The 27255-nt window shown below is 36.2% G+C and overlaps 3 protein-coding genes and 1 long non-coding RNA gene across 7 annotated transcripts in view; 2 read left to right on the plus strand and 2 right to left on the minus strand.

Annotated features, from left to right (window-relative positions):
- The window catches only part of erc2 (ELKS/RAB6-interacting/CAST family member 2), a 56716-nt gene extending 51465 nt beyond the window's left edge, over positions 1-5251 (plus strand). For all 4 annotated transcript variants that reach the window (XM_052569389.1, XM_052569390.1, XM_052569392.1 and 1 more), the window contains one exon: positions 506-5251. The gene's annotated coding sequence lies outside the window, so the exon portion shown is untranslated. The remainder of the gene's footprint in view (positions 1-505) is intronic.
- Positions 5245-8900, minus strand: LOC127968289 (protein disulfide isomerase CRELD1). The gene is made up of 7 exons (XM_052569397.1): positions 8849-8900; positions 8673-8750; positions 7843-8052; positions 7673-7756; positions 7265-7360; positions 6667-6819; positions 5245-6475 (listed from the first exon to the last, which is right to left on the minus strand). The coding sequence occupies exons 3-7, from the start codon at positions 8009-8011 to the stop codon at positions 6255-6257; spliced, it is 723 nt and encodes a 240-aa protein (XP_052425357.1). The 5' UTR covers positions 8012-8052; positions 8673-8750; positions 8849-8900; the 3' UTR covers positions 5245-6254.
- Positions 8901-10049: 1149 nt separating this feature from the next.
- Positions 10050-20053, minus strand: il17rc (interleukin 17 receptor C). The gene is made up of 16 exons (XM_052569396.1): positions 19541-20053; positions 16786-17008; positions 16653-16708; positions 16529-16565; positions 16242-16342; positions 15743-15857; positions 15355-15396; positions 14975-15096; positions 14775-14831; positions 14621-14675; positions 13852-14069; positions 13499-13555; positions 13343-13385; positions 13080-13172; positions 11480-11518; positions 10050-11351 (listed from the first exon to the last, which is right to left on the minus strand). Exons 1-16 carry the CDS (start codon positions 19646-19648, stop codon positions 10666-10668), a joined length of 2052 nt encoding a protein of 683 aa, XP_052425356.1. The 5' UTR covers positions 19649-20053; the 3' UTR covers positions 10050-10665.
- A 4293-nt stretch (positions 20054-24346) lies between these two features.
- LOC127967906 (uncharacterized) lies at positions 24347-25629 on the plus strand. Its single transcript, XR_008155855.1, has 3 exons — positions 24347-24432; positions 25011-25098; positions 25198-25629. It is a non-coding gene; the product is annotated as an uncharacterized LOC127967906 (long non-coding RNA).
- The last annotated feature ends 1626 nt before the right edge of the window (positions 25630-27255 follow it).

Here is a 27255-nt window from a genome sequence, read left to right on the forward strand (position 1 = left end):
CATACATACATACATACATACATACATACATACATACATATATACATACATATATATATAAATACATATATACATACATACATACATAAAATAAAATATGTGACAATAGGTTGCCAAGTCTCATACAATTGTTGGACAGACCCCCTCAAGTACTTAATTTTCTCTAATTTCCAATATAACACTAAGTCACACATCCACACTGAACCCACATGTGCAATGACAATAAAGTTGAATCTGAATCTGAAGCTTTCCACTCAAGTATTATTCCTCTTTTCACTGATAAAGTTACCATGTTTGTCAATTATACTTTGTGTTATTGGACACCAAAAATGGCAAGTTCAACGCTGGGTTTTATTTCTAAATGAAAGGCATCTTTTAGTGTTTTAAATATTAATGTCCAAAAGTCACTCTCATTTTGACATTGACATGGTGTAATATTAATGCTAAATGATGCATTTTCTAAAGTATAATAATTTTTCCATGTTGTTGTTGTTGTTGTTTTCAGATGATTAAAAATAAATAAACGGAGAGGAAATCTTGACTGAACAGAAACATAGTTGCTTCCTGGTGCAGTCCTTTTTCTAAAGACATTGCCTTGAAGACTCTCCATGATCAGGCAATACTAGATGAGATCCTGCAGCTGCTCCTAGTTGCCTGGTTTCCATTTGTGACCAGTGCATGCATCCAGCTGACCCCGCCCCTTCTTATCACTGCCCCGCCCACTCTCATATAGCTCCACCTCTTCAATGAAGCAACAAGTCAGCCTGCATCCATTCAAGCCTTGATTCTGTAATTTATCTGCTTTTTATATTTAATACAATGTAATATAATACCATCATAATAATTTCATTTTGAACCTTTTTTTACGATCACGTCTGCGTTAGCAATTTTAATCTTAAAGGCCAACTGTTGCCTGCCTTCAATTCTTTGTTTTATTATATGTGCTACTCTATACATTCATGTACTTAGGTTTGAGTATGCACTATGATATTCATGGGACACATTTAAGTCTCCATTTTTGGTTTTTAGTGTATATTGGACCTTAGAGAGTTACCTCAGAGGTAGTCTACTGTATTCAGAGTTCATTTCATCTCACTGATTATAACGCACATAACATATATCACGCTAACCAGAATTTGCCCTTTCTTTTTGCTTGTGCTCTACTCCAAACACCAAGCCTGGTCTGCATGTAAGCTCTCATGCACCTATGCACCTCCACCCTTTACAACAGGGAACATTTCTAATGGTGCTTCAACTGGTGCTCAGGCCCAAAAGAGATGGAGACAGCCATGGCTAAACTATTTCGGACATCAGTTGATCTATAACACTCCATGAATCCATGGTGACAAGTTTTTCAGAAGACAATTGAGAAGTTTTCCTAAGCTACAGCTGCAGGTCGTAGCATTGATGAATTTGTCAAGATGTCTGTTGACAAGGCCAGTCCAACCTGCGTGTCCCATAAAGGGAATTTCCTTCTCCTTTAATGAACCATCCCACCAGGTACTGGCGGAGCTACCGCCAAATTCTCGTAATGTCTCAACATGGTGGTGAGTGCCTATTTATAAATAGATAGTCGATATATAGATAGAGAAATACTAGCTAAATAAAGTGGGTCTACTGTGGTCAGACTATTGTGTCAGAAATCAAAGGAAACGTTTCTTTTTTTTTCTCGGTGTGTTTGAGTCGTGTGTGTGTTATCATTGTCTGTTTGGCCCTCACAGTGCTCCAATTACAAGATCTTGGCACTAGGGTCTATGCAAAAAAAGAACTCAAAAGGTCTTTTGCAGGACATGCGGACTCAAGAAACTAGATCTTCAGCTAGAAAAAGTGTTGTATAGAATATGTTGCACCTCACAAAAAAAAAAAAAAAAAAAACTTCAATGAGATCTGAAAAAAAAAAAAAAAAAAAAAACTTTTATTTTGGTGACCTGAGGTGGATTTCATCACTGTCATTGTAAACACACCTTGAAAGAATAGTTCACCCAAAAATGAAAATTCTGTGATTAATTACTCATGAACGACCCTCATGTCATTCCAAACCCATAAGATTTTCTTTCATATTCAGAACACAAATTAAGACATTTATGATAAAATCCGGGAGCTTTCTGACCTTCCATAGACAGCAACACAACTGACACGTTCAAGGCCCAGAAAGGTAGCAAGGACATTGTTAATATAGTCCATGTAATCAGGGGTTCCACCTTAATGTTATGAAGCTACGAGAATAGATTTTGTATGCAAAAAAAACAAAATTAATCACTTTATTATGTTTATTAACATTATTTTTTCTCTTCTGTGTCAGTCTTCAATGTGTAATACCACAACGCATGCATGTGCTGCTGCTTCTAACACAGGGCTGGCGTTCTGACATTGAACTGTATGTATGACTTCCATTGTATGGTCAAAAATATAATGGAAGTCTGAACAAAGGGGAACTGGAGCGCTGCTGGTATCCCTTGTATCCTCTGGTGCCCATGGAAGGGTAAACTGTTCATTTATTGCCTTTATTGTTTAAATGGGCTAAAGCATAAAACAGGCCCACTGGCCTTCATCAGGGAGTTGGTACCAAACAAACAGAATCACTCCACACAATATACTCCAAAGGTAAATGAACCAGATACACATCATAATTCTTAATTAAGAATACAATAGACCCATTTTGCTATTTTTGTACACTATTCATGTTGTTTTAGAACCACCTTAATTAAGAATTATGATGTTTATCTGGTTTATTTACCTTTGGAGTATATTGTGTGGAGTACACTATTTTCAGTAGTGTCATTCCTGTTCTTCCACTTGGAGATGTCTCATTTTTGGTTTGTTACCAACACCCTGATGAAGGCCAGTGGGCCTTTTTTTGGTGTTTTATGCTTTAGCCCTTTTAAACAATAAAGGCTTTTTAATTTTTGCATCTTACTGAGTGCCTGGACCTGGATTTTTTTTTTCAAATTCTTTTTCATATAATGGAAGTCAATGGAAATGGCTGTTCACTTACCAACAGTCTTCAACATATCTTCTTCTGTGCTCAGCAAAAGAAAGTAACTCATACAAGTTTAGGATGACATGAGGGGGAGTAAATGACAATTTCCATTTAAGGGTGGACTATGCCTTATAGAAGCATAAACATAGTTTAAAGTGGAAGAACGTATTGAGGTGGCTGGGATATGTTAACAGTTGTTTTGCATTGTCTTGTGTCATTTCACTGCTGTTGTCTGTGGTTGTGGAGTTCACATTAGGACTTTGGCAAAGCCTAAAATATAGCCAAGATCTGACTGTTAAATGACCTGTCTGTGCTTCCATGTTTCATTTCACCTTGTTATTCAGCCACCGTCACATTATTTCAAGAATCGCATTTGTTTCTGTTCTGTGTTCACATAATGTCAGAATTACCGCATTTAAAAGATTCTGTTCTGATAAGTTTGTATCTTTGGGCTCAGAAATTTTTCATTTTTATGCCAATCCTCAAATCTTGAGGGTCAAAGAAAGTGCAGATCAATCTATACCTAATCTATAATGAAATGGCGTGAAACTAGTTTAAAGTAGGCTAACTGGATGTAGTTCTGCGTATTTCTATGACTTTTTTGCTCTTACAGTTAAGTGAATGTAACTCACTGTATACAACTGTCGTAATGTCGTAAAGCAATCTCACCAATCTAACAAACTCCCAGATGTTTGAGGGGACACAGAAGCCATTCGCCTTATTAGAAGTCAGAAGAATGATGATTTGGAAAGTCAAGGTGAAAGGTAATACACATACAGTGGCTTTAATGTTAAGATTTAAGTCATTATGAACATGTCACAATGAGTGCGTCAGAAACTTCACGGTAATTCTGTCATGACGTGAGCGCATCATTGTCGCTGTGCTCTAGAATATTCCTACGTTTCTTTAACTATTGTGACTGGTGAACACTGATCCAGAATATGTCCACCATGTGAATACTGGATGTTTCTGACTCAGTTTCAAACACTAGAAGCGTGTTTGATCTGCTGTTCTAATGTTTGTCTGTCTACCTGTCTGTCATTTGTGCAAGTCTTGTACTATAAGGACAAAAAAGACGTCAGATATACTGCAGTCCTCCACCTTCAGGACCTTGAATACTTGAAGTAGGGGGAGATCTCCTGCCTTGGGAAGAGATATATTATATACAGTAGAACAAAGGGTATGAAAGAGAAATGTTGACTTGTGTGGTGACGATGCATGATTATGTACATTATGTGCCAACTCTGGGCTGTGGTGAAGTCTAACATTAGACTAAAGGTCTAATGGATCTCTACGCAGAAGTTATGAATAATGAAAAAATATAAAGAAGATTTAGCCCTGTAGGGTTTATAAAACTATGACATATGTCAAAAGGCCTCTGGCTTGAACAAAGGCCCAAAATAAAGAGAACAAAAGTGAAGATTTCTCTCTATATTTATATTTGTTGTGTGCCAGTTGCATTGTTTCTTTTATTTCACGATGTCAAAAAAATGCAAACCTCTGGATGATACAAACCACTGTGACAAATGGAAGAAAAGAAATAGTATAATCCTTCTTAAAAACAAAAAAAAACATTGTTTTTACTTTTTTAAGATATTTATGTTATGTTTTTTTATGGTTCATGCTTTTTCGATTATGTCAGTTTGCGACTGTAAGATTTGTACATGAAATTAGTTTACTGTTCTTTTTCTGTACAGCAGTGCAAACAAGTCCAATGTGAGTGTCAGCATGCTGAATGATACCGTGTGAATGTGGGGTTCATTTTCCCATGGTGCACCAGTCGTCACGGATGAGACGCATTGGCATCATGATGGTGTAATGTGTTTGAGAATGGTGTGTCCTCACCCACATCTTCCCACCCACTGCCAGTGGATTGCCCGTGCAACTAAATAAAAGTGTTTGCATGTTTTCGGGGTGCAGATCTGAGAAGCTAAAAGAGTGTGGGATATGCTTGCATGATTGTGTCTGTGTATGCAAATAGGATTGTTTCAGGGTGTGAGTGCTGCGCGTGTTTTGGAGAAAGTTGGCGATGCGAGAGCCTAGCAGACGCGAGTGGGGCGTTCAATGTGAAATCTGTGTCATGTTCGATGTTTTTAAAGTCCTTAACCTCCATGATATTTGCTATTGTATGTGTTGTACCCCCCCAGCCCCCCACCACCAACTATTCTTGAGTGTCAGTCAGCTTGTTTATATCCATTAAATAAAAGTGACTTTCTTTTTGAGATATGCTCTGTTTCATTTTAAAACAAATAAAAGTCTTTATTAGTCGAAGTCCAGTGTTTGTCCTCATAAAAATACACTGTGCATTGATGTTACATGCATAACTGTTCAAAAGTTTGGTTCTTTAAGATTTAAAATAATAATAATAATAATAATAATAATAATTAGCTAAGTCACTTTAAATTGATCAAAAGAGGCATTAAAGAGAACAAAAAAAATTAAATTACAAATATAGGCTGATTTGTTTTTAATTAAATTTTATTTATTTATTTGTATTATTATTATTATTATTACTACTACTATCTATGCATCACAGAATCTTGGGAAAAATGCTACCAACTTTCCACAGAAATATTTATTGAGCAGCATAATAAGGATTATGTGACACTGGGAATAATGATGAAAATCAAACTTTCATTATAAAAATAAACTACATTTTACAATATAAACATCAGTTTCTAAATTGTAAAAATATTCCCTCCTTTTTTTTTTTTACTGTATTTTATTTTTAAATAAAGCCTTGATGAGCAGAAGAGATGTTAAAAAATCTTATCAAAACCAAACTTTTAAACATTATGTACACTCAATACATTTCTACAACATATATACCTGAAGGCTACTAAAAATGTAAAGGCCACAATAAAAAATGACATCAGATGGATATTGTTGCCAGTGCCCAAATTAATACTCAAAAACCAATGATTCCCAATGTACAGTAGTCAACTTGTCAGTGAAATAAGAATACACCAAGTTATCACATTGCTAGTCAAACTAAAAACCATATGGTGTAAGAAAAGTTCATGCTCATTATACTTCTTGAAAACATTGCTGTTGCTGCTTTTATATAAATGCAATAAGCCAACTGTTGGTCATGCGTTATTTAAATCACAGTAATAGACAGCCTATTGTGGCTCATTGCATTATTTTTGAAAAGGTTGCTTCTAGCAGCTTCCTTGAGCTGTGTGTGTGAACATACCATTATATGGTGTAAGAAATGGCCCAGTTCAAAAATGGAAGACTTGGCACTGCCAAGGCACTGCAGTTAGCTTTACATTTATCTCCCCTTCAAGATGGACTCTATCAATCGATCGCTTTTATCAGAGAGCCAGTATCCAGCCATGGCTGCCACTGCCCCCATAAAGATGGAGGTGAACACCAAGTCCCCTTTAGCCGCCAACGTGGCCAATGCACACAGCACAACACCGAAGAACATCTGCTGCAGGACTTCAATCTCATCCTCCTGAATATCGTCAAAAAGACCCTTTTCTTCAGATGCTGAGGAGAGAGACAGGAAGATTTCGGTGAATTCAGAAACATCCACAAGTGCATTTTGCGTTACATTATGTGATTTAAAAATGTGACTGAAAAAACAACAACTTTAATGCTAATATATCAATACTCAGTAATACCAAAATAACATGAAGACAGACTCTGATACACAGATTATACCTATTTATTAAAGTCACCTGTTGTCTGGCTCCTCTCGCAGGTGTCGCCTCTGCGTGTGTAACCCACCGCACACTGACAGTGAAAAGAGCCCTCTGTGTTTTCACAGAACATACTGACCCCAGGACAGGCCAACACCTCCTCAGCGCACTCATCTATATCTGCAGGAGAAACTAAATACAGCTGCGATTTCTGGCCCAGAGACCAATTAAAAAATGAGATGCCCCAACAGCTACGATCATAGAACAAATAGACGGTCTTGTTGCATAATACTAAATAATAAAAATAACATTATGTGTAATGAAAAATGATAATTAGCTCAAGTTTTTATTCTTCTTCTTAACATTCTTGGTGGAAATGCTTCTCATAGCCACAAGATGGTACCATTGCAGAAGAACTAATATGTGTCATTACAGACAAGATTAATTTTCTGTTCTTGTATGTTTTCAAGATTGATACAGCAGCAGCAAATTCCCAAATGAAAATGTAACATATATTTTAAATTAATTAGTCCAACCATTAATAGTATGGCAATCAAACTTTATCCTTATCTTTTTTCTATAATACTACCCATATTTGAAAGAAAATAGATGACTAGTTATATAGATTACAACTCACCTATGCATCTCATGCCTGATGATCTGTAACCAGCCGCACATTTCCTACAGCGGGCAGGTCCTGCACCCATACAACCAACACAGGCCTGATCACATCCTGAGAAAGGACCAATCATAAAACAACTTGGTTACACTTTATTTAAATGTGTCCTTATTACAGTGCAATTATATATTTACTAAGTAATATTAATTAACTACATGTACTTACTATATGCTTAGGTTTAGGATTAGGGTTTGGGTTACTTGCATGTAATTATGCATAATTTGATGTTATTATACTAGCATGTGCATCAAGGACACTGTACACTAAAGTGAACTTTTATTCCGTATTAAACCACAAATCATATTAAGTGCAAGTGTAACATGTGTTACTCTGCTGATCCATGTGTTGAGGATAAACCACACTGACCTTTGCATTCATAAGAGCCATGGGTGTTTGAGCAGTACGTGTTGTCGGGACACAGATCCAGATCAGTACCACATTCATCGATATCTGTCAGCGTAGGAGTGTAGAAGTGAACTTCAGAGTGAAACAGACCATGAGGTGAACGGGGCGTACAGTCTGTTCATCTCACTCACCCACACACAGGTTGTCATGCAGGATGAATCCGGTGTGGCACTGAAGGCACTGGTCTTTCTCTGGGCCCCCGCATGCTTTACAGTGCTCTGAGCAGGTCTGACCCGAAATTAGATGAAAAAGGGCCACACAGAGCACAGAAGACAGGAAGAACCTCCATGAGGGTGACATCAGGGTGACGTGCTTCAAACCCCCACTTTCCACAAAGTTTACTGTTAGAATGACATGTGACATGACATTTTAAATCAGGAATTTGTTTGAAGAAAAAGTTGATTCAATTTACAATTTCATTTACAAAGACTTTTATTTATATTATAGTATATTATGTTTTATATATATATATATATATATATATATATATATATATATATATATATCAAGGTGTAACAACTTTATGTTAAATTAAGCCACTGCTTTTATGAATCATAATTTTTAGACAATAGATTATTTGTTAGTGCTGCATAGCTGTGATGATTACTCTCAGTGATTTTCAATGTTTTGATTTCATGTTGTCATTACTGTAGCCTTTACTATTTTTTTTCTTGTTTATTGTCACGTGTTAGTTTAAATATATTAATTGTATTGTCAAAATACTATAAGAAATTCCAAAAAGTTTTCTTTTCAAGTGACATTTGGAGTTGCAGTGTTGGTATAATGTAGATTTTTTAAAATTGTATTTCTTTTTAGTTACGAATTAAGTTAGGGGGCTAAAGGGGCGACCTAAATCATATTTACCATGCATGCTAAACCGTTTTACGTTAAAACAACATCAACAAGCAGAATGCAAAAGATTAGAAAAGACCAGCATGGAATTTATGTTTGAAATACTCACGAACGGAATAGTGATGGTCCAGGAGGATTGTGTTTTCGCTTTTAGGGTTCAGGACGCAGTTACACCCAACAGATCCGCCTGGGCGCAGTTAACGGAAAAATGACAAAGAATACTATGGAGAAGGTTTGCTTCATGAATATCTCACATAATATTCTATCGTCGACTGGTAAACGTACAGTTTGACTCATTAACATTAATTAAGTCCCGGTGACGTAGTATGGATGGGCTGGTCTGTGAATATAAGAGAAAGTCTTCGTCATAGTCTCGATGAGTTGTTAAGATAATTTGTCCAATTGAACCGCATTTACCAACATTTCACATATAGGCTACTCTAAGTATTATATTAACTCCACTTTATATGTATGCTATTATTACTTACAGTAATGTTTCCAGACTTCCAGCGCGGAGAAATGTAACACATACCACCTGCTTCAGCTCATTCTGGAACTTGTGTAATGAAACCGAGAATGCCATTTCTTTTTAAAATACACAACGAGTTAAGATTAAGTTTAGATTCATGATACCTGAGTCATAGCAGCTTTCGGGCAACAGTCATGGACGCACAAAACCAGCGCAAGAGCAGCTTGAGGACACCGCGCTTCTCAAATAACAGCAATTATTTTTAGTCTGCAGTGGGTCTGGTGTACGATATTTTTATGCTGCCCCCTCCCAGCTTCTTTTTATAGACTCTTCTGTCCACTTCAAGTCAGTTTGCTGGACTTGGTCTCCCGCTTCTACTGGTTGCCAGGTCTGACCAGCTGAAGTGTGCACCAAACCCTTTTAAAACCAGCAAACAGACAAGCCTAGTTGTGAATGTATCCCTGATAGAGATACATAATCTTGAAGATGTCTTTGATGTCTGCATTTATATCTGTAAGATGTATTTTTCAGAGTGTTTACTCATCTGCAATAAGTTCATAGGACGTTTTCTATCAGATGTCAAATAGACGTTTATTAGAGATCTTTAAGAAGTTTATGATTTAGAATGCATCTAAATAACTGAAGAACTGTCATCTTGAAGGGATACTCCAAACCTAAAAGAAAAATTTGTCATTAATCACTTACCCACATGTCATTCCAAACCCGTAAAAGCTTAGTTCGTCTTCGGAACACAACTTAAGATATTTTGAATGAAAACTGGGAGGTTTGTGTCTGTCCCATAAACTGCCAATAAATTACACTCTTAAGGTCCTGAAAAGTATGATTTTCATCATGGGTTGGAATGACCCTTTAAAGATGTGTGTCAGATGTTTGTACACAGCAGATGCTTTCCAGATCAGGTGATCTTTAACAGACATCTTGCAGATGTATGTGCTATCTGTTGGCTATATTCCATCTATTATTTAGGCTAAAACTCATCAGACCATGACAAACCACTAGTGTCAAAACTGTATATTTGAGAGCATTTCAAAATTTACTGTATAGTACAAAAGTACAATTTAAATATATATTACAGCTATATATAAAATATGTGAATAGCAATATTTACATATGAAATCTGTGCATAGATATTAGCCAAAAGCCATTATTTACAACCATTAAATAAAAGCCGAGATGAAAACAGTAAGTTAGAGGAAATTTCCTTCCAAATACCTATGAAAACATAGGGGTATATATGTAAAGGATGAATATGAAGGTTTTTTTGATCAGTTTCTTTACTTCCTATAGAGTCTGTACTGTGGAATTTCCTCATTTGGACTTTTAAGCCCTACGTGCAGACTTCCTTCTTAAGCTACTCCCAGAGATAACAGCCAGTTACTGTAAATAAGTCTGCGTTATTCCATATTCACATAGTATTCAAAGGTACTTCATGATGGCACATGTCTAAACTTCCTTGGTATTTCAATGCATGCTCATAAAAACAGGGCATCACCATGTTTTTTGGACCTTCTGCTTTTTTTATAGTTCATGTTATCTGTCCATAGTCCATACTGACAGATTGTGCGTGACAATCCAAACAATGTTCTGGTGTGACAAGGGAGTAAATGATACATCAGTGCTGTTCATGTTTGAGAGAAATTCTTTCCTCTGTGTCTTCCGTGTCTAGGCTGAGTGAGTCAAATTGAGTGAGCATGGATTCAGTCCTCGCCCTCGACTTAAAAATGTTCTGCACTCCCTGGGCCAGCTTTCTCTGTGCCTTTTTCATCCACCACATCTTCTTCAACTTCCCGCTCATGTTATTTGGGCTCTCCAAACACAGTTCCATAAGTAATCCCTGAGACTGTGAGGGCAGTTTATAAAGCGGCAGGCCCCTCAGCAGCTTTGGCATGTCATGCTCCTCATTGATGGGAAGTTCATGAACGTCTAACTGCACAAGGACGAAGCGCTGAGCAGCACAGTCCTTCTGACGGTCAGCAAAAATGCAGCCCAATGCCGAAGCCAGAATATCTGAGGAGTACGTGGCAGGATTGCTTTGTCTTTCCACTGCAATTTTCCAATACAACTCGGCTCTCTGCAGTGCTGTTGGAGAAAGCACCAGAAGGGCCTTCCCTCCATGCTTTTGGATGTGATCGAGCTTAGAGTGGAGCCATGCGGCCGGGCCGTAAGAACCAAGCTCTGTTTGGTTCCACAGGTCGAGATATACTTTGAAACCCAGCTCAGAAAACAACTGGCCCAGCTCACACACCAGCTGTGGGTCCGTGGCCGAGGAATGAAGCAACAACACCTGTCCCATCATATCTAGAAAAAGAAATGAGGAGGACATGAGATTATCATTATAAGTTAAATTAATAGGAGGACTTTTCCTATGCTAAAAGGATTCTTGACAATAAGGCACACAAATGACAGTAAATAAACAGCTTGTGTACCTTGAGAATGACATCTTCTGTCCCATTTGCTAAGCGACCCTGTGAGAGGCACATACAAGAATGTAAAATCTCATCAAAGGAGAAGACTATCCAAGATGTAGATTCATTTGTTTATTTATCAGAACAGATTTGGATAAATGTAGCACTACATCACTTGCGCACCAATGGATCCTCTGCAGTGAAGAGTCCAAACAGCTGATAAAAACCTCACGATAATTCACAAGTAACTCACATGACTCCAGACCATAAATTAAAGTCTTGTGAAGTGAAAAGCTGTATACTTGTAAGAAACGAATTCATTATTTAATGGTTAATTCAAAATTTTCATTACATTTTCATTTAATTTACTAAAAATACAAGTCATCTATTCATAATATTGCTTTATTTAATCTCATCTGAATCAGGAGAGATATATGCAGAGATCAAGTACTGTTTACAAGTTCTAAACAATTATGTAAGTGTATTTTAATGTGGGATGCCAACAGGGCATGTTTCACTGGAGATAGTGTTATTATGGATTATGGACCAGAAGCAACAGTAACTTATCTTATTGATGGATTTGTTTCTTACAAACATGCAGCTTTTCACTTTACAAGACTTTACATTGATGGACTGGAGACCTTTGGGCTACTTGTGGTTTATTTTGGTATTTTTATCAGCTGTTCGGACTCTCGTTCTGATGGCACCCATTCACTGCAGAGGGTTCATTGGGGAGCAAGTGATGTAGTTCACATTTCTCCAAATCTGTTCTGATAATAAACAAAAGAAAGTATAAGACACAAAAAGTGGTCAGATGGGTGAAAGAACGCAAAATGAAGAAGAAGGAGTTGAAAAAGACAAAGAGCACGCTGAGATGGAATAAATCTTTTATACACAGATCACCACAAAAATATGTGCCATTCACAGACACACATGAATGGAGCTATTGAGAGCAAAAAGAGTGTCTGGTCAACCTCTCAACAAAAACCTCAACTGTATCTTTCAAAAAAAAAAAAAAAAAAAAAAAAAAATTGAAAAAAAAAATAATAATAAAGAAGAAGAAGAAGAAGAAGAAGAAGAAATGACTGATCAGTTGGATTTTGACAGAACAGCTGTTTTTAGCAAACCAACGGTTTAAGGTTTCTAGCACAAAATATTTGTAATTTACTTTGAGATTGTTTATGGATTTTTCAATAGCCAATGGCAATATCTTGAGCAGTGTAGCAAGTGGTCAAAAAATGACAATTAAATAAATATTGGTCTTATTTTAATATTAATCTTTCAATCTCTTTATATTCAAAGATTATAATATATATATATATATATATATATATATATATATATATATATATATATATATATATATATATATATATATTAAATCTAATCAGTTTAATGTCTCTTTGCTAAATGAAAAATATAAATTATGTATATAAAGTACTTAATATAATTGTAAAATATAATTCTTTATATAATTAAATGAAATATATGAAGTATTATTATTATAATAATAGTGTAAGTAATAAGTCATCCCCTACATTATGTTGTAGTTTCTCTGTTGTTGAGATGAAAAACACCTTTCTATATAAAAAAAGAGATGCTTTAGATAGCAAAGACTTACATTTGAGTTTATTCTTTAGAAGTACTCCAAAAGCAGTCAGACAAACAAAGATCAGCGGCAGAAGAAGAAGAAGGCTCCAATACTGCCGCTCCACTAAAACAATATAAAGTGAACAATAAACCAACTGATCACAACTGCCATACCCATCTTCAGTATAATAATAAATCTTAGTTTTATTACACAGAACACACAAATATCAATGTGATCAAATGGCGGCTTTAAACAGGATATAAATGAGATGTTTCTTCTCATCACACACTTACAGGGATGTTGACAGTACCGCGCAATTTTTCCATCGACTTCAAGCTGCAGACAGAGACACAGACAAAGATGAATGTTTACCATGTTCATTGTCGGTCTGCACTAAAGGACTAATGAATACTGAAAGAAAGAACTCAAAAAGGCAGATGGTCTCATACCATCACGCAGAGCTGCTGGTGATTCCCAGACCTGATATTCACAAACTTCCCGGATGCCTGCAGAGAACATATATCATTAAAGAAAACTGCCTTATAGCCAACTGGAAAAACAATTATTAGCTTCGACCTCAGTCGGAGCACATGCCATATTTCATTTCAAATGAATTAAAATTAAAGCAAACATTAGGGTCCATTTAATGTAAAAGGTTGTGTTGCACCTGGGAGTCAATCATTCAGTTTCAAAAGTCCGGAAGTGAAAGGGATATATATATATATATATATATATATATATATATATATATACATACATATATATATATATATATATATATAAAACCAAAAAGTATATTTACCCATAGTATTGTGCTGTTTTCTCTCCAATCATCACAGCATTTCTGTCTGAATCCTTCAACTTCCGTGCATTTTCCATCTGCCTCGAGCTGACACGGCCACAGTTCGGCTGTTATCCTGCAGGGCACTGTTAAATTCCAGCTTAGCACCGGCTTACCATCATTTGTCTTTATGTGGGCTAAAGACACTGACATGTTGCTTAGGACATTGGTTTTAAACTCTGCCAGTGAAAAAAAAAAAATGTGGGAAGACAAAATAAATCAAGATGGTGTTGAACATCCTCCAGATCCAAAGATTTTTAAGATTCTCAACCAAGGAGCCAGGGTCCCTAAAGGGGCACTAGATTATTTTATCTGGTTTTATATAATTTTCATGTAAATAAATGAAATCTTATAATGAAAATACTTCATACACTAGTTATTTTATAGGGCAAGAGTAAAATAAATAAATAAAATATTATTTGTATAATTATATTTTACAAATTTAAAAAAGTATTTACATTTATTTTAAATGTTAAAAGATGTTTATATATATATATATATATATATATATATATATATATATATATATATATATATATATATATATATATATATATACACTTTTAGAAATACATGTACTGAGAAAAATGGTGATGTGTCCAATACTTATTTTACCCGGTGTGTGTGTGTGTGTTTATTTATTTATTTATTCATACAATATAATCCTTATCCAGTAAATCACAAACGACTTAAAAAGTCATGGCATCTCTGAATAAGATTTTGGTTTTACCTGTATTTTTTTCAAAAGGACAGATTTCCGCACGAACTGAAACGTTTTTCCATGCCTGAAGCATATACAAACACAAGGCAAGTTAAAATATTATACTGAAAGAGATTTTAGCAGGCATTGTTTTGAGCGTGTGCATGTTTGAAAAGCACAGTACCTGGAAACACATGCAGTCTGTAATTGACGCCAGTGGAATGTTATTACTAGGCAAAGGCTAAAAGAAGAAAAGGTAAGGTAAGTTACCAAAAAAATGATGGCTGATGGAAAGCCCAAACTGGTTTGTACACTCTACTGTTTGTCTGTAATAAGCCCTCAGGCTGTGTTGTATGGACAGGAATAATGTGCAAGTTCACTGACCCAGCATCTCCCTTCTCTTCCACGTTTCATACACAGAGACAGGCGTTCAGAAGCTCCTTCATCCTCATCGACTAACAGCACCTTAACTACACTCCCCTGTATTTTAGTGGAGACCCTGGGACCTGAAAATGAAACATTCTAAATGTAAATGAAATTTGCTGATCCGCTATGGTCTTTTATCTTACAAACAAAGAACTCTGATGTCAAATGTATTATTTTTTTTTTTTTTAGTTTTATTCTCTTTAGAAAACCATCTATTTAAACACAGAAACCAAACCTCTGATCCAAAGAACCAACTGTATAACTTATAAAGGCTTTTTTATTTTACATAGATTACTGTAGAATTTGAGAAATTTACAACTGAATCAATCTGAACATACCTTTGCACTGCTCTATGTCCTTGAGATGTGATAAGGAACACACTGCCAAGATAAAAAAAATGTCTATAAAAAGTCACATCACATGCATTTTGAACAAAACATGCTGGAAAAGGAAAACATCACTCATGTCACTGTCACTATTTTATGCTGCATTATAATGCATTTGAATATATATTCCACTTTTAATCTTTTGGTAAAATATAACATTTAGATTCTACAAGACTAAAGTTGTGTGAATGAAAATGGCATAATGACAACAGATAGATCTACTTTTAAATAGAATTAGTGAATGTAAGAAACATACACTTTTAAATACTAATAAGTAATCAATACTTGCATAGGCTACTGTTGTATATGTGTATCTAGGGTAAGTAAAAAGAATAGTTACCTGTTTTTAATGTAGGGAATACATTAATTTCACTTTCACATGGGTTAGTGACTGATCGAACAGTGATCTTCATTGTTCTGCCAAAGTCAACACCATCATACTCCACCAGAGTCAGCTGCACCACACAAAGAGAAACACTGAGGTATATATTTCAATTAAATACAAAATAAAATATTAATTTTCAAATAGTTCAAATAGTACACTTTCATCTATCTATCCGACAAGGTTTAATAATTTTCTGAAGCTACGAGAATACTTTTTCTGCATAGAGAAAACAAAAATCACAACTTTATTCAATAATTGCTTCCCTTTCATGTCAGTCTTCGATGCACCTTCACGAGACTATAACGCATGTGGATTCACATGCATTTGAATTATGTTGTATTTGTTCAAAACTAACTTAATTCCTGTTTTAAAGATGAACAAAGTTCTTATGGGTTTGGAACAACATGAGGGTGAGTAATTAATAACACTCACTAATAACACTAATGACACTCACATTGAGAAGTTTATGGCTTGCGGTAGAAGTCACTGTGAAGTCTAATCTCTTGCACCTCTCATACTGCATGTCTGCTGGTTGGTAGCATATTGTAATAGTAGCTACATGAAGAGAAGACATAGAGGTGAGCTTTAGTAATGCACTGCATGACAGAGTGGTGAACCCACTGCTGTCTTTCAGAAAAAGCTCATACAGTTTGAGAAAATCAGTTTGCTTAAGTACATTAGCACTAGTAAACAAATGAAGTGCTAAGAAATATTTTGAGTTTTTAAGTGCACTTGGTCTACCTTGATCTAGCCGGTCTTCACAGAGAGAGTATTCTTCCTGTTGAAAAGTATAAGATGTTAAAGGTTTTAATTGAAGATCCACTTTGTAAAAATAAATGTTGTTATGAATGTTCAAAAGACTTACCCTTTGATCTTCTGATGTGTCGTTTGGCATGGAAACACATCCTGAACCCGAGTCCCCTGAAATTAGAAAAGTTAGTGTAAATATAAACCATTAGACCAACAACTGTAATGTGCTGTAACTGTAAAGGACTCACCACTGCTCTCCTCTTTATATTCTGATCTCTCAATATCTCTGTCCTCCTCCTCTTTGAGATCTGGAATAACACTCAGCTGGATGTTGACCCACAAACAGGGTTTGCAGTCCTTCTTGTGGCAGCACAGTTGTGGCTTCACAGCCAGAGAACACGCATACACAGGACCACAGACCACATCAAGTGGTGTGATAGGATCTGTATTTCTCACCCTGCAGTTTAGAGCCTAAAAACACAAACATACACCAGGTTACAAACAGGCTATCCTGGAAAAATGGTTTAATTGGCTTTTGAATGTACTTTTTTTTTTTTTGACATGCATAATTGATGCAAAATTTCAATAAATTCTCAAAACTCACTTTACCAAAAACATAACTTTTAGAATAATACTACAAGATTGTGCAAAAATGTACTTTTTATTAAATAATGTTTTAGAATTTAATTTTTATTATTTGTATTTCAAAAATATTTGGAAGTATTATCAGCCTTTAAAATGTATTTAAAAGTAATAATTATTATGTATTCAGGAGAACTCCACTAAAAATGTATTTGAATTAATCCACTGAAATTCCAGTTAATTAAACGTCTACAAATTCAGAGAGAGGGGAAAAAAATTTTTTTTTACAACTATTTCGAAAATAGCATTTGTCTACTGCAGGACAAAATCATAGGGAGGAGAAGATTCAACATTTGTGGCAGGAGCTCTGTGCTTAGTGTGCTTCCAGCAAGAAAAGGAGGAGGATAAAGCGGCCCTTGCTGAGCTCAGAACATTGTAAGGAGTGAGCTCACTACCACCCATCGAGCTGAGTGGCACAGAACGAGGCAAGAAGAAGGCTCACAGATCTCATCTGTACTCAAGACGAGGTTGATAAACATCTCAGCAGCAGTTACAGCAATTCCTTGGACCATGTAGCACATTGAAAACCCCAACTGGACCCAGTGTGGCATTTAACCTCAAGGACCCAACCCTGAGAGAGTTTCAGGAGGTTTTCAAAGCAGCTCAGACAAACTCAGCACCAGGTTCACGTGGAGTGCCCTATATGTGGTCTGCAGGATGGAAAATACAATGGAAAATTATCAAAATCATCTGGAGGAAGAGGAAAGTGGTGCAACAGTCGAGACATGAAGAGGGTGTTTGGATTCCTAAGGGGGAGAACTCAAGTAACATCGAGCAGTTCAGGGTCATCTCACTCCTCAGCATGGAGGGGAAGATATGTTTTCTCCTACTGAATGAGATAGGTGATTGCTGTACAGAAAGGTGGTATCCAGAAAGTACCAGGCTGCAGTGAGCACACAGAAGGTGTCACCCAGTTAATCCGGGAGTCTTGGGAAGTTGACAGTGATCTTGAGGTGCTTTGGCTTGACCGCACAAGATGGTGGAAACCTCAGTGATCAGAAATCATGTTCCATATAATATCAGGGACCTCATTTTGAACTATTACAGTATATGTAGTGGACAGCACATTCCATGGCCCAGTTTATGGCAGGGCCCCTCTCTGACCACTACAGTGGACAAAGGTTTGCTACATTCTGATTGGATCTTGGTAGATTAACATAAGCAAACTGTCCAAGGCAATCAGATAAAGATGCCAGGACAACAGCCAGACACCTCTAAGAGGGCAAGAAGAATACCTTTGGTACAAAGCCAGGGAAGGACAGGACTTCCTATTGGTCAAAATGCAGTTTCTCCCCTTCACTCACCAACAAACTGATTCCTCAGGTTTTGGTCTGTGAGCACCATAAAAAGTCCTTAAGACCTCTGGACGTAACAGCAGTGGGATCACAGAGTTCCATTCAAATCCATTCATAACTATGTTCTCAAACCTTAAACTGATGCAATCTACAACACACACGTCTTATGCTTATTCAGAGAAATAAGTATTCTCAGTGACGTGCAGCAATATCTTACACAACCTCAAGCCTGTATGACAGTTGGATGTAATGCATGGATGACAGTTCAATCTTTTCCCATCATGTTTGGACTTAATGTGTTTGTAACATTGCCAAATGTATTGTGGTTTGGTAAGTGAATGATGGTTGGTAAAGTTTAGTGACACTTTTCTACATGTGTGTTTGCACTATGCAAATAAATTCCACAGGAGGAAAGAAGGGTGGGCCACATTGTGTCCCCCCACTCTGATGGAAACAGCAAATCACAGCCTGGAAGTGGAGAAGTGGCAGATTGCAATCTCCTCCTAATAGAAAAGAGATGAAGGTCCCTTCCCAATAGACTGAGTCCTGTCAGGGAAAAGACACTAACGGAGCAAGTTCTGAGTCTTTAATCCAGAAAGACTGTAACAGATACCTGCGTTCTGAGTCATGCAATGGAAAATACGTTAACAGACACACTGTTCTGAGTCTGAGTCTTGTCAGGGAGAGACACTAACAGAGCAAGTTATGTGCAAGCATGAGACAGCAACAGAAACAACCCGTTCTGAGTCACAACCCGTTGCTTCGGGTTCAAGGCTGTCGAAACGGATTCCTGCTCCTTTCCCTACTTCATTGCTACCAGCACAACCAGTGGATAAAGTCCCCCAACCAGATTTTTGTTCTATGTGATGTTTTTGTACTGCTATAATATAATATAATATAATATAATATAATATAATATAATATAATATAATATAATATAATATAATATAATATAATACACTGAGCAGGACACCTCTGTATAAGAATTTTTGCAAACATATATCACAACTATACAAATGAACTAGTAGCCTAAAAAACAAACATGTTTAATGAAAGAACATTCAACCTGAGGACAGATGACGTTGTTTTCTGGGTTGTGTGTGACTCGTTCCAGTGAAGACACACTTCCGCTGGCCATTAGGAGCAGTTGTACTATCCACCACGTCAACTTCATTGCGCAACAGTTTCACTCTCGTATCCAAGACATTTAATCGAAACTGGTCAAGAAATAAAAAATCCTGTAGATTCTGTCCGTCGCTATGTTGTCTCTACGAGGCTTTAGGAGAACCCAAGATGACCATATTCTGATCGGCTCGGATACACAGTCCATGTCCACGGTCCGGTTCTCGAGTTCCGCCGAGCAGGAAGCGCGAGGGATCGCAGTTGCACGGCATACCGTCTCGTCTGTCTGTAAGGAGATAGAACCGATCAGTGTTTTATTTTTCCGCGATTCAAACGTTTAGCTCTTGTAATAAGCTATCCGATTTGATCTTCTGCTTCTCAACGTCGGTTGATCTGAAGTTACCTGGCTTCCTGTATGCCCAGGTGTGTCTGCGTGTATGACAGATTGACACAACGTGGGTGGACATGAATCATGCTCTGACTGGAATGCCTGGATTTCTGATACATGTTAAAGGGCAACGCTTATTGTTATTATTTATTGTACTGTAGCTATGTAAGCTTTTTTCCACTCCAGTTCAGAGAACATAATGCTCGCAAAAAAAAAAAAAAAAAAAAATTGTTAACATTCGCTCAATGTTTTCCATCGTTCATAAATACGTTTCTTTCTTATATATATATATATATGCAATAATAATAATAATAATTATTATTATTATTAATAAATATTATTAATTTTTTTAGATGTTCTGAAATTTTTTTTAGATGTTCTGGTATAACTTTATGGGAATGTTAACGAAACCTTCTTAGAGCATTTTTGTTAGCTAGTTGAGTACATTAAATCCATTTGTAAATAGTTTTAACTGTTTAGACTACATTTTTAAATATTTTCATTTATTACCATCCTTATTTGTCATTGACCCTCATTTATTTTTAATTGAGATTACTCTTTAAATACTTTCAAGGCCTCTAGTATATAATTGCATTGTATTACTGGATTTCAGAATACATATTGTTGATGATATTGGTTGCTTATGGTAATAAAAAAATGTATTAGATTTTTAAACATAAATTCTATCTCTCGCCCTATCTCTCTCTCTTTCTCTCTCTCTCTCTCTCTCTCTCTCTCTCTCACACACACACACACACATAACAAATTTACTTATAGCTTTAACAGAAATTGTTACTTACTGCCCAGTGGTATAAAATAGAAGGTGTTTTCGAAAGCACTGCAGAGTATGGATTACAAAGCCTCATAAGACATTGTTACCTTGACACACATCAATTAAATGAAAGAGCGTGAATGCTGAGTGTATTAGACTCACCCCTCCCAGCTCACAATCCAAACACACAAACTAGAACCAAATGGCTTTATGGAAGAAAACTGCTGTAAAAAAAATTTTTTGTGTGCTCATAATTAACAGAGCTGATCGAGAAATGTGATCTTGGCTATTTGCAGCTTTGTAAAACTGTAACCAGGAAATGGTCTGGTGCAAAGTTCCCTGTCTGGATCATTCTCTGCAGCGAGTGAATTTGTTTAGCAGCTTTCTTTTGAGTACATTGAGTACATTAGCTCTCTCTTTCATGTATCATGGCAACTGGTTATAATAATTCACCTGGAATTAAAGAGTCTCTGTTAATAACTAACAGAAACCACCCAAAACAGGGTGTATCATATAGTGAGTGAATTCATTCAGATGCTTAATTTAAAGATAATAAGGCTCAAGGTTTGCTATGGGATTGTTATCATTAGAAACACCCCAAAACACCCATCCCTGAAGCTGAATACATCTGGTCGAGACTGGGGCTAGTTGTCACAAGGTCAAGAGAAACTATCATGTTAGGGCAAGATGTAACATAATTTTCATGTGTTGTAGGCTACTGTATAAAATAAGTAAAAAAAAATAAAATAAAATAAAACCCCTAAAATTCTAAATAGGCTGTTTAATTGCATGGTCCTGGGTGACAACACTGTTACTTTAAATTAATTTTACTTGCAATAATAATAACAATAAATGTGCATGTACAACAACTATTTTGTAATCAAAACTTAAAAAGTCCCACATGTAAATGTAGAATTATTTACTAACATAAAGCAGCACGTCCTGATTTTGCCAAGTTCGATGTGTTCCTAGGTCAACATATTTTGTTGACCCTGGAACAACATTTTACTCCAAAAATATATTCTTAACCATATCCCTACACCTAAACCTAACCTTAACCATGAGTAATCCCTAAAATCAGAGGATATGATAGATGAATGACACTGATGTACAAGCACCAAACACTGATTTTAAGCGTAAACTTCACAAAATCTATGAACTGGTTCTTCAAATCTGATTGGTTAATCACAATGTTGTTCCAGGGTCAACAACGATGTTGTCCCAGGAACATGTCTCACTTGGTAAAATCAGGTTCTGCCATAAAGCATATTCTTCAGCAAACTGTTTTCACTGATGTCCTGCTTGAAGGCAAAACAACATGAAAGAACTTGAGCGGGTTATCAAATTACAGCATTTAATTTGACTGAATCAGCTTGACTCTATTTGATTACAGCAATAAACAAGTTTGTTGTTGAACAATTGGTGGACATTAAATAAAGAACATGTATAGTTTGTTTGTGTGCTTGTTCTAAATGTCTATTATATATGAGTCTTTCTTAAGCAAGCCCAAAAAAGAAATCTTAATAAACAAGTTGGTTAACATTCTTTTGCTTCTCTCATACCTGACAATTCACAATCATTAAAAGTTCTTATGCAAAGAGCTCCATTTGATGCTTTAACATAACAATGGTGCCTTAAAGAGACTGCAATGGTGTATGTGTTTTTTTGTGAAATCCTTAAAAAAATAACCTTTTATTGTATTTCCTGTAAGTAAACACTTAGTGGATATTTATTGATGATTTTGTTACATGCAGAGGTTTTTTTTTCTTGTTTTTTTTTTTTTTATATCTATATAAATTGTTTACAAATCAACATTATTCAGCGTCCATAACATTACATCTTAACATTTAGAGCATATCAGTTTTAACAGATGGATTATATTGCTACTACAAAAATATATTTAAACTCAAATTGCTTTTTTTTTTTTTTTTTTTGTGCAGTCAGGAGGCATTTGACCTGAGTATTTTAACAGTGAAGTCACTAAGCGCCCCCTGAAGACGGTATTATGATACAATCCAACATCAGCACTGGAAAACTCTATATTTGTAATATTTTTCCCAAATGAAACAGTTTATTGAACCTTTGAATAGTTTAGATAAACATGGCTTGTATGGCTCATATATTTTTAATCATTATATTTTATAAAAGAAAATATGGATCAAATAGCAATTATGCTAGTTTCAAAACAATATCGTAAACCGGAGTTGCTTCAGTACTGTAAGTGATCATCTTGAAATTTTTCTAACAATACAAAAGTTATTCTTGTGTTTACTTTATAAAAATCATTTAGGATTTCACAGCAAAAAGACTGTACCACAACCTGAAAGGGGGACATGTTTATTATTAGACTAAAAGGCGTTTTATTTGCAAAGATTTAATCATGTTAATAATGTAGATACCTTTTAATATTGCATAATAAATATTATACAGTAGGCTTTATAGGGTTTAGGAAGTCTGTGAAAGCCTCCCTACAGTATGTCCCTATTAAAGCTGCAGTAGGTAACTTTTGTACAAATATATTTTTTTACATATTTGGATAACCTGTCATTATGTCCTGACAGTAAAATGGGAGACAGATAATCTGTGAAAAAATCAAGCTCCTCTGGCTCCTCGCAGTGGTCCTTTGGCCATTTGCAGAAGAAACAACCAGAGCTGCGGTCCGTAACTTTGTTTGTGTTCAAAATGTAGAAAAATGTATATAATAAGCGAGTACACCATGAATCATTTTCCAAACCGTGTTTTTAGCTTGTCCTGAATCACTAGGGTGCACCTATAATAAGTGTTTATATTTGGACTATTTTAGATTGCTTCGGGGGTACCGCGGCGGAGTAACACAGTACCTTTGTGATTCGTCATAGACATAAACAGAGAGAAGTAGATCCGGCAACAATGTTCTTCCGCAAGACGCAAGCAGTTCTGTTTATTAACCGCTAGAGCGTCAAAAGTTACCTACCGCAGCTTTAAGAGCATTGAATAGAATAGGACAAAAATAGAACAGAATAAATTGCATAATATTATAGTTTATATAAATAGAGATACTGTACCATACCAGGAAGTGATCATTAATAGAGAATGCCTGTACAGAGTGCCACATGGTTGCTTAACTCCCCCTTTGGGATAGACATAATAATGCAGCACTATCTGTTTGCAGAAACTGAAACTCAATTTGAAAGCCGGTTATGTATTTAGTATCGATGACCTCTCAGATGACACTCTATTCAAAAATAAAGTAAAAAAAAAAAATGTTTTTCTAAAATATGCTATTGTGGAATTCTTAAATAAGCAAAATATATTATATATTACATATAAATATATATTACATACATAGAAGTTTATCAAATATTGATAGAATTAAGAACCCACAAAAATAAAAGGTATCTACAGTATAATCTTAGAAAATCACAATGTATACACTAAGTGATTAAAATACTTCTTATTCTTTATTTTTATTTATTTTTATGTTTATGCTTTTATGTTAGGTTCAAGATTACAAAAAGGGGGAGGTTTATTTATCCGGTCAATAATAGCCAATAGCAAAAAAATTGCACATGAGCTTAAAGCCATGTGGTCTGTTTGCTGTGCAGGTCCAGGTTGGCAGGTCACGATGAATCGAGCAGCTCTCCAGCTGATACTCTTGGGTGTTTTTCTCATCTCTGTCTCTTCAGGTGTTCAGAAGGTGAGGGCCAAAAAACATTAGTCAATGAATGTCAGATAGAGGCTAAGTTCACTTCATTTTACTTGATTATCTATCTATACATCATTTGTTAGAAAAAAAAAATAATGTTCAAATGTACGTTTACAATACAATGGGCTTTTGAGGGATGTTAATTTATTCATCACTTAATCATCATTTTACTGCACTGCATTATATTTTGCCCCACAATTAAAACAGGATTTTGATAATTAAACTATTATCATCAATATCATCTTAATGCATTGCCTATTATTGGAAGATACAGCATGATAACTGGTATTATATGTATTTTATAAAAGAAGTCTGCTGTACCGGTATAAAAATCTCAATCAGATAAAAATATGAACTTTATCTTACTTCTTGGCCAGATAAATAAAATCTACATTTGGACCAATACGGTAGAGGTATTTCAAGCTTGTGTTCATGTCTGTGATATTTTACTCCTTGTCCAGTTAACAAAAAAGAAAAAAAAAATTGGTTTCTATGTTGATACAGAACCACTGTTGACTGAACGCTATAAGACTCTAGTAAAGTATCTTAGTAAAGTATTCGTCCTTTAGTCCAGGAATTTCCTTCTTGGAGGTGAAAGGAGATTTGAGCATCGGTGATCTGGCCAATGTCATCAAAACCACCATGGCAGACAAAGATGTAAGAGCTTAAATGAGGGTTAAAAACAGAGTTTAGATGTTCTCAATATGATCATACACTTCAAATAAAGTTACCAGATGAACAAACTGATCATTTCAGGCATGGGTGACATTCTTCCCCACACGAGATCAACAGACCAAGTGTAAAAGCTGTGGAGAAAATGGGCTGAACGGTGACCTGCTCATAACATATGACGTTGAGAGACAAAATCCCAAAGGAGAAATCTTGGTAGGGTTTTTTTTTTTTTTTTTTTTTTTGTGCAATGCAAAAAGCCCAGAATGTAATTATTTTCCTGTTCTCTCAGGTGTCAAAAGGCTATTTTGTCCACTACTTTGCTCCATCTGTTGTTCCACGTATTTCCAAAAATGTGGTGTTTATCATTGACCGTAGTGGTTCTATGAGCGGCTAAAAAATAAAACAGGTAAAAAATGTAATTGGATACTTGTGGAAGGTAGAGGACTTATATATTATATATTATATTTTTGATTGTTAATCACGCAGAGATTCCTCTACTGAAATCAGTTTGGTGTTGTTCTAATTAAGTAACAAACTGTCCATGTCTGGGAAATGTGAGTATGCAGTCTTAATGAAGAAAGAATAACTTTTAGATATGCTGTCATTGTTCAGACTCGATTGGCACTGCTAAAGATTTTAAGTGATCTTGATGAGGATGACCACTTTGGATTGATCACCTTTGACAGTGAAGTTAGCTTATGGTAGCGTGAGCTCCTCAGAGCTACTGAGGCAAATCTGGAGAATGCAAAATCTTTTATGAAGGAGATCAGAGATAGAGGAATTGAGTTACAGCACTAATGCTACACACGGAGTACCTCACAGTGACACAACTATGTTTGGTCTTCCTTTAGCCACGGACATAAACGCTGAAGTTCTAGCAGGAGTGGACATGATCAATCGACATCCACGAGAGGGAACAGCCTCCATCCTGATCCTGCTGACTGATGGACAGATTCACACTGATACAACTAAATGGTATTTTATCTTGTTTATTCAGTCAGCATACTTTATCAATAGAACATTTAAATTGTCATCCTATAATATTCATGGTTCATTAGCAGACCTGTTTATAAATGGTTTTAGACCTAATTAAAATAATTGTAGGACCAATGGATTATTATAATGACCTATTTGAATTTATAAGCCTTTTTAGTGTGAGAGAAAAATCTATAAGAAATATGAAATTGCCTAAATGATCCATTGCTTAACCATTCAAATAACTAAAAAACATCAAATTATGATTTTTAAACAGGTGAAACGAACACAGAGAAGGTAATGTCCACTGTGAAAGAGGCCTTTGGGACAAAATTTCCCCTCTATTGTCTTGGTTTTGGATATGATGTTAACTTTGATGTTAACTCATATCTAATCTGTTTTATAGAAGAGCGTGATGTCACTGGCGGGGTGACATAAGTGACCAGGAAGCTATAAAGGTACGAGCCACGCAGCCGGCATCAGCTTTGAGTACCAGCAAGCGCCGGCAGGGGTGCAGAGGATATGGCCTCGAGACGCAGTCTCTCGTTTCCTCGAGGAACTAGGGTTACATACGTAACCTAGAGACGTTCCTCTTCAGGAACTCGAGCTGCGTTGAAACACTTTGGGGAACAAGTACCAACGCTGCCAGACTACCAAACCCCTGCTTGGTGTGTATCCGAAGAGCACAGCTCAGGATGAGAGGACTGAAGCGCCTGGAGTGACTGGCATGTCTAAGCCATAGAATCTTGCAAAAGTAGAAGGCTTGGACCACCCCGCAGCATTGCAGATGTCCAGCATGGACACACCTGCTTGAAAGGCCTTGGAAGCCGCCATACCCTGTGTAGAGTGAGCCTTGGCTCCCGACAGTGGGGGACGACAAGAGGACTCATAGGTGGCGTTGATAGTCTCAACTATCCAATGACTAATAGTCTGCTTAGATGCAGGAAAACCCCTCTTGGGGGGACCGTAGCATGCAAGCAATTGGTCCGTTTTTCTCCACAGGGCAGCTCTGTGGACGTATGCGTCCAGCACTTAAACTTTTTTTTACAATTTAGCTTCTCTTGGTCGGGCTTCTGAAAGGGAGGAGGACAGAAGGCCTGCAGCAATACAGGTTGTGGTGTGATAGAGGGCGCCTTAGGAACATATCCAGGGCCACTGAGAGGGCCT

This window comes from Carassius gibelio, chromosome B11, assembly GCF_023724105.1.
Source record: "Carassius gibelio isolate Cgi1373 ecotype wild population from Czech Republic chromosome B11, carGib1.2-hapl.c, whole genome shotgun sequence".
NCBI classification, from domain to species: domain Eukaryota; kingdom Metazoa; phylum Chordata; class Actinopteri; order Cypriniformes; family Cyprinidae; genus Carassius; species Carassius gibelio.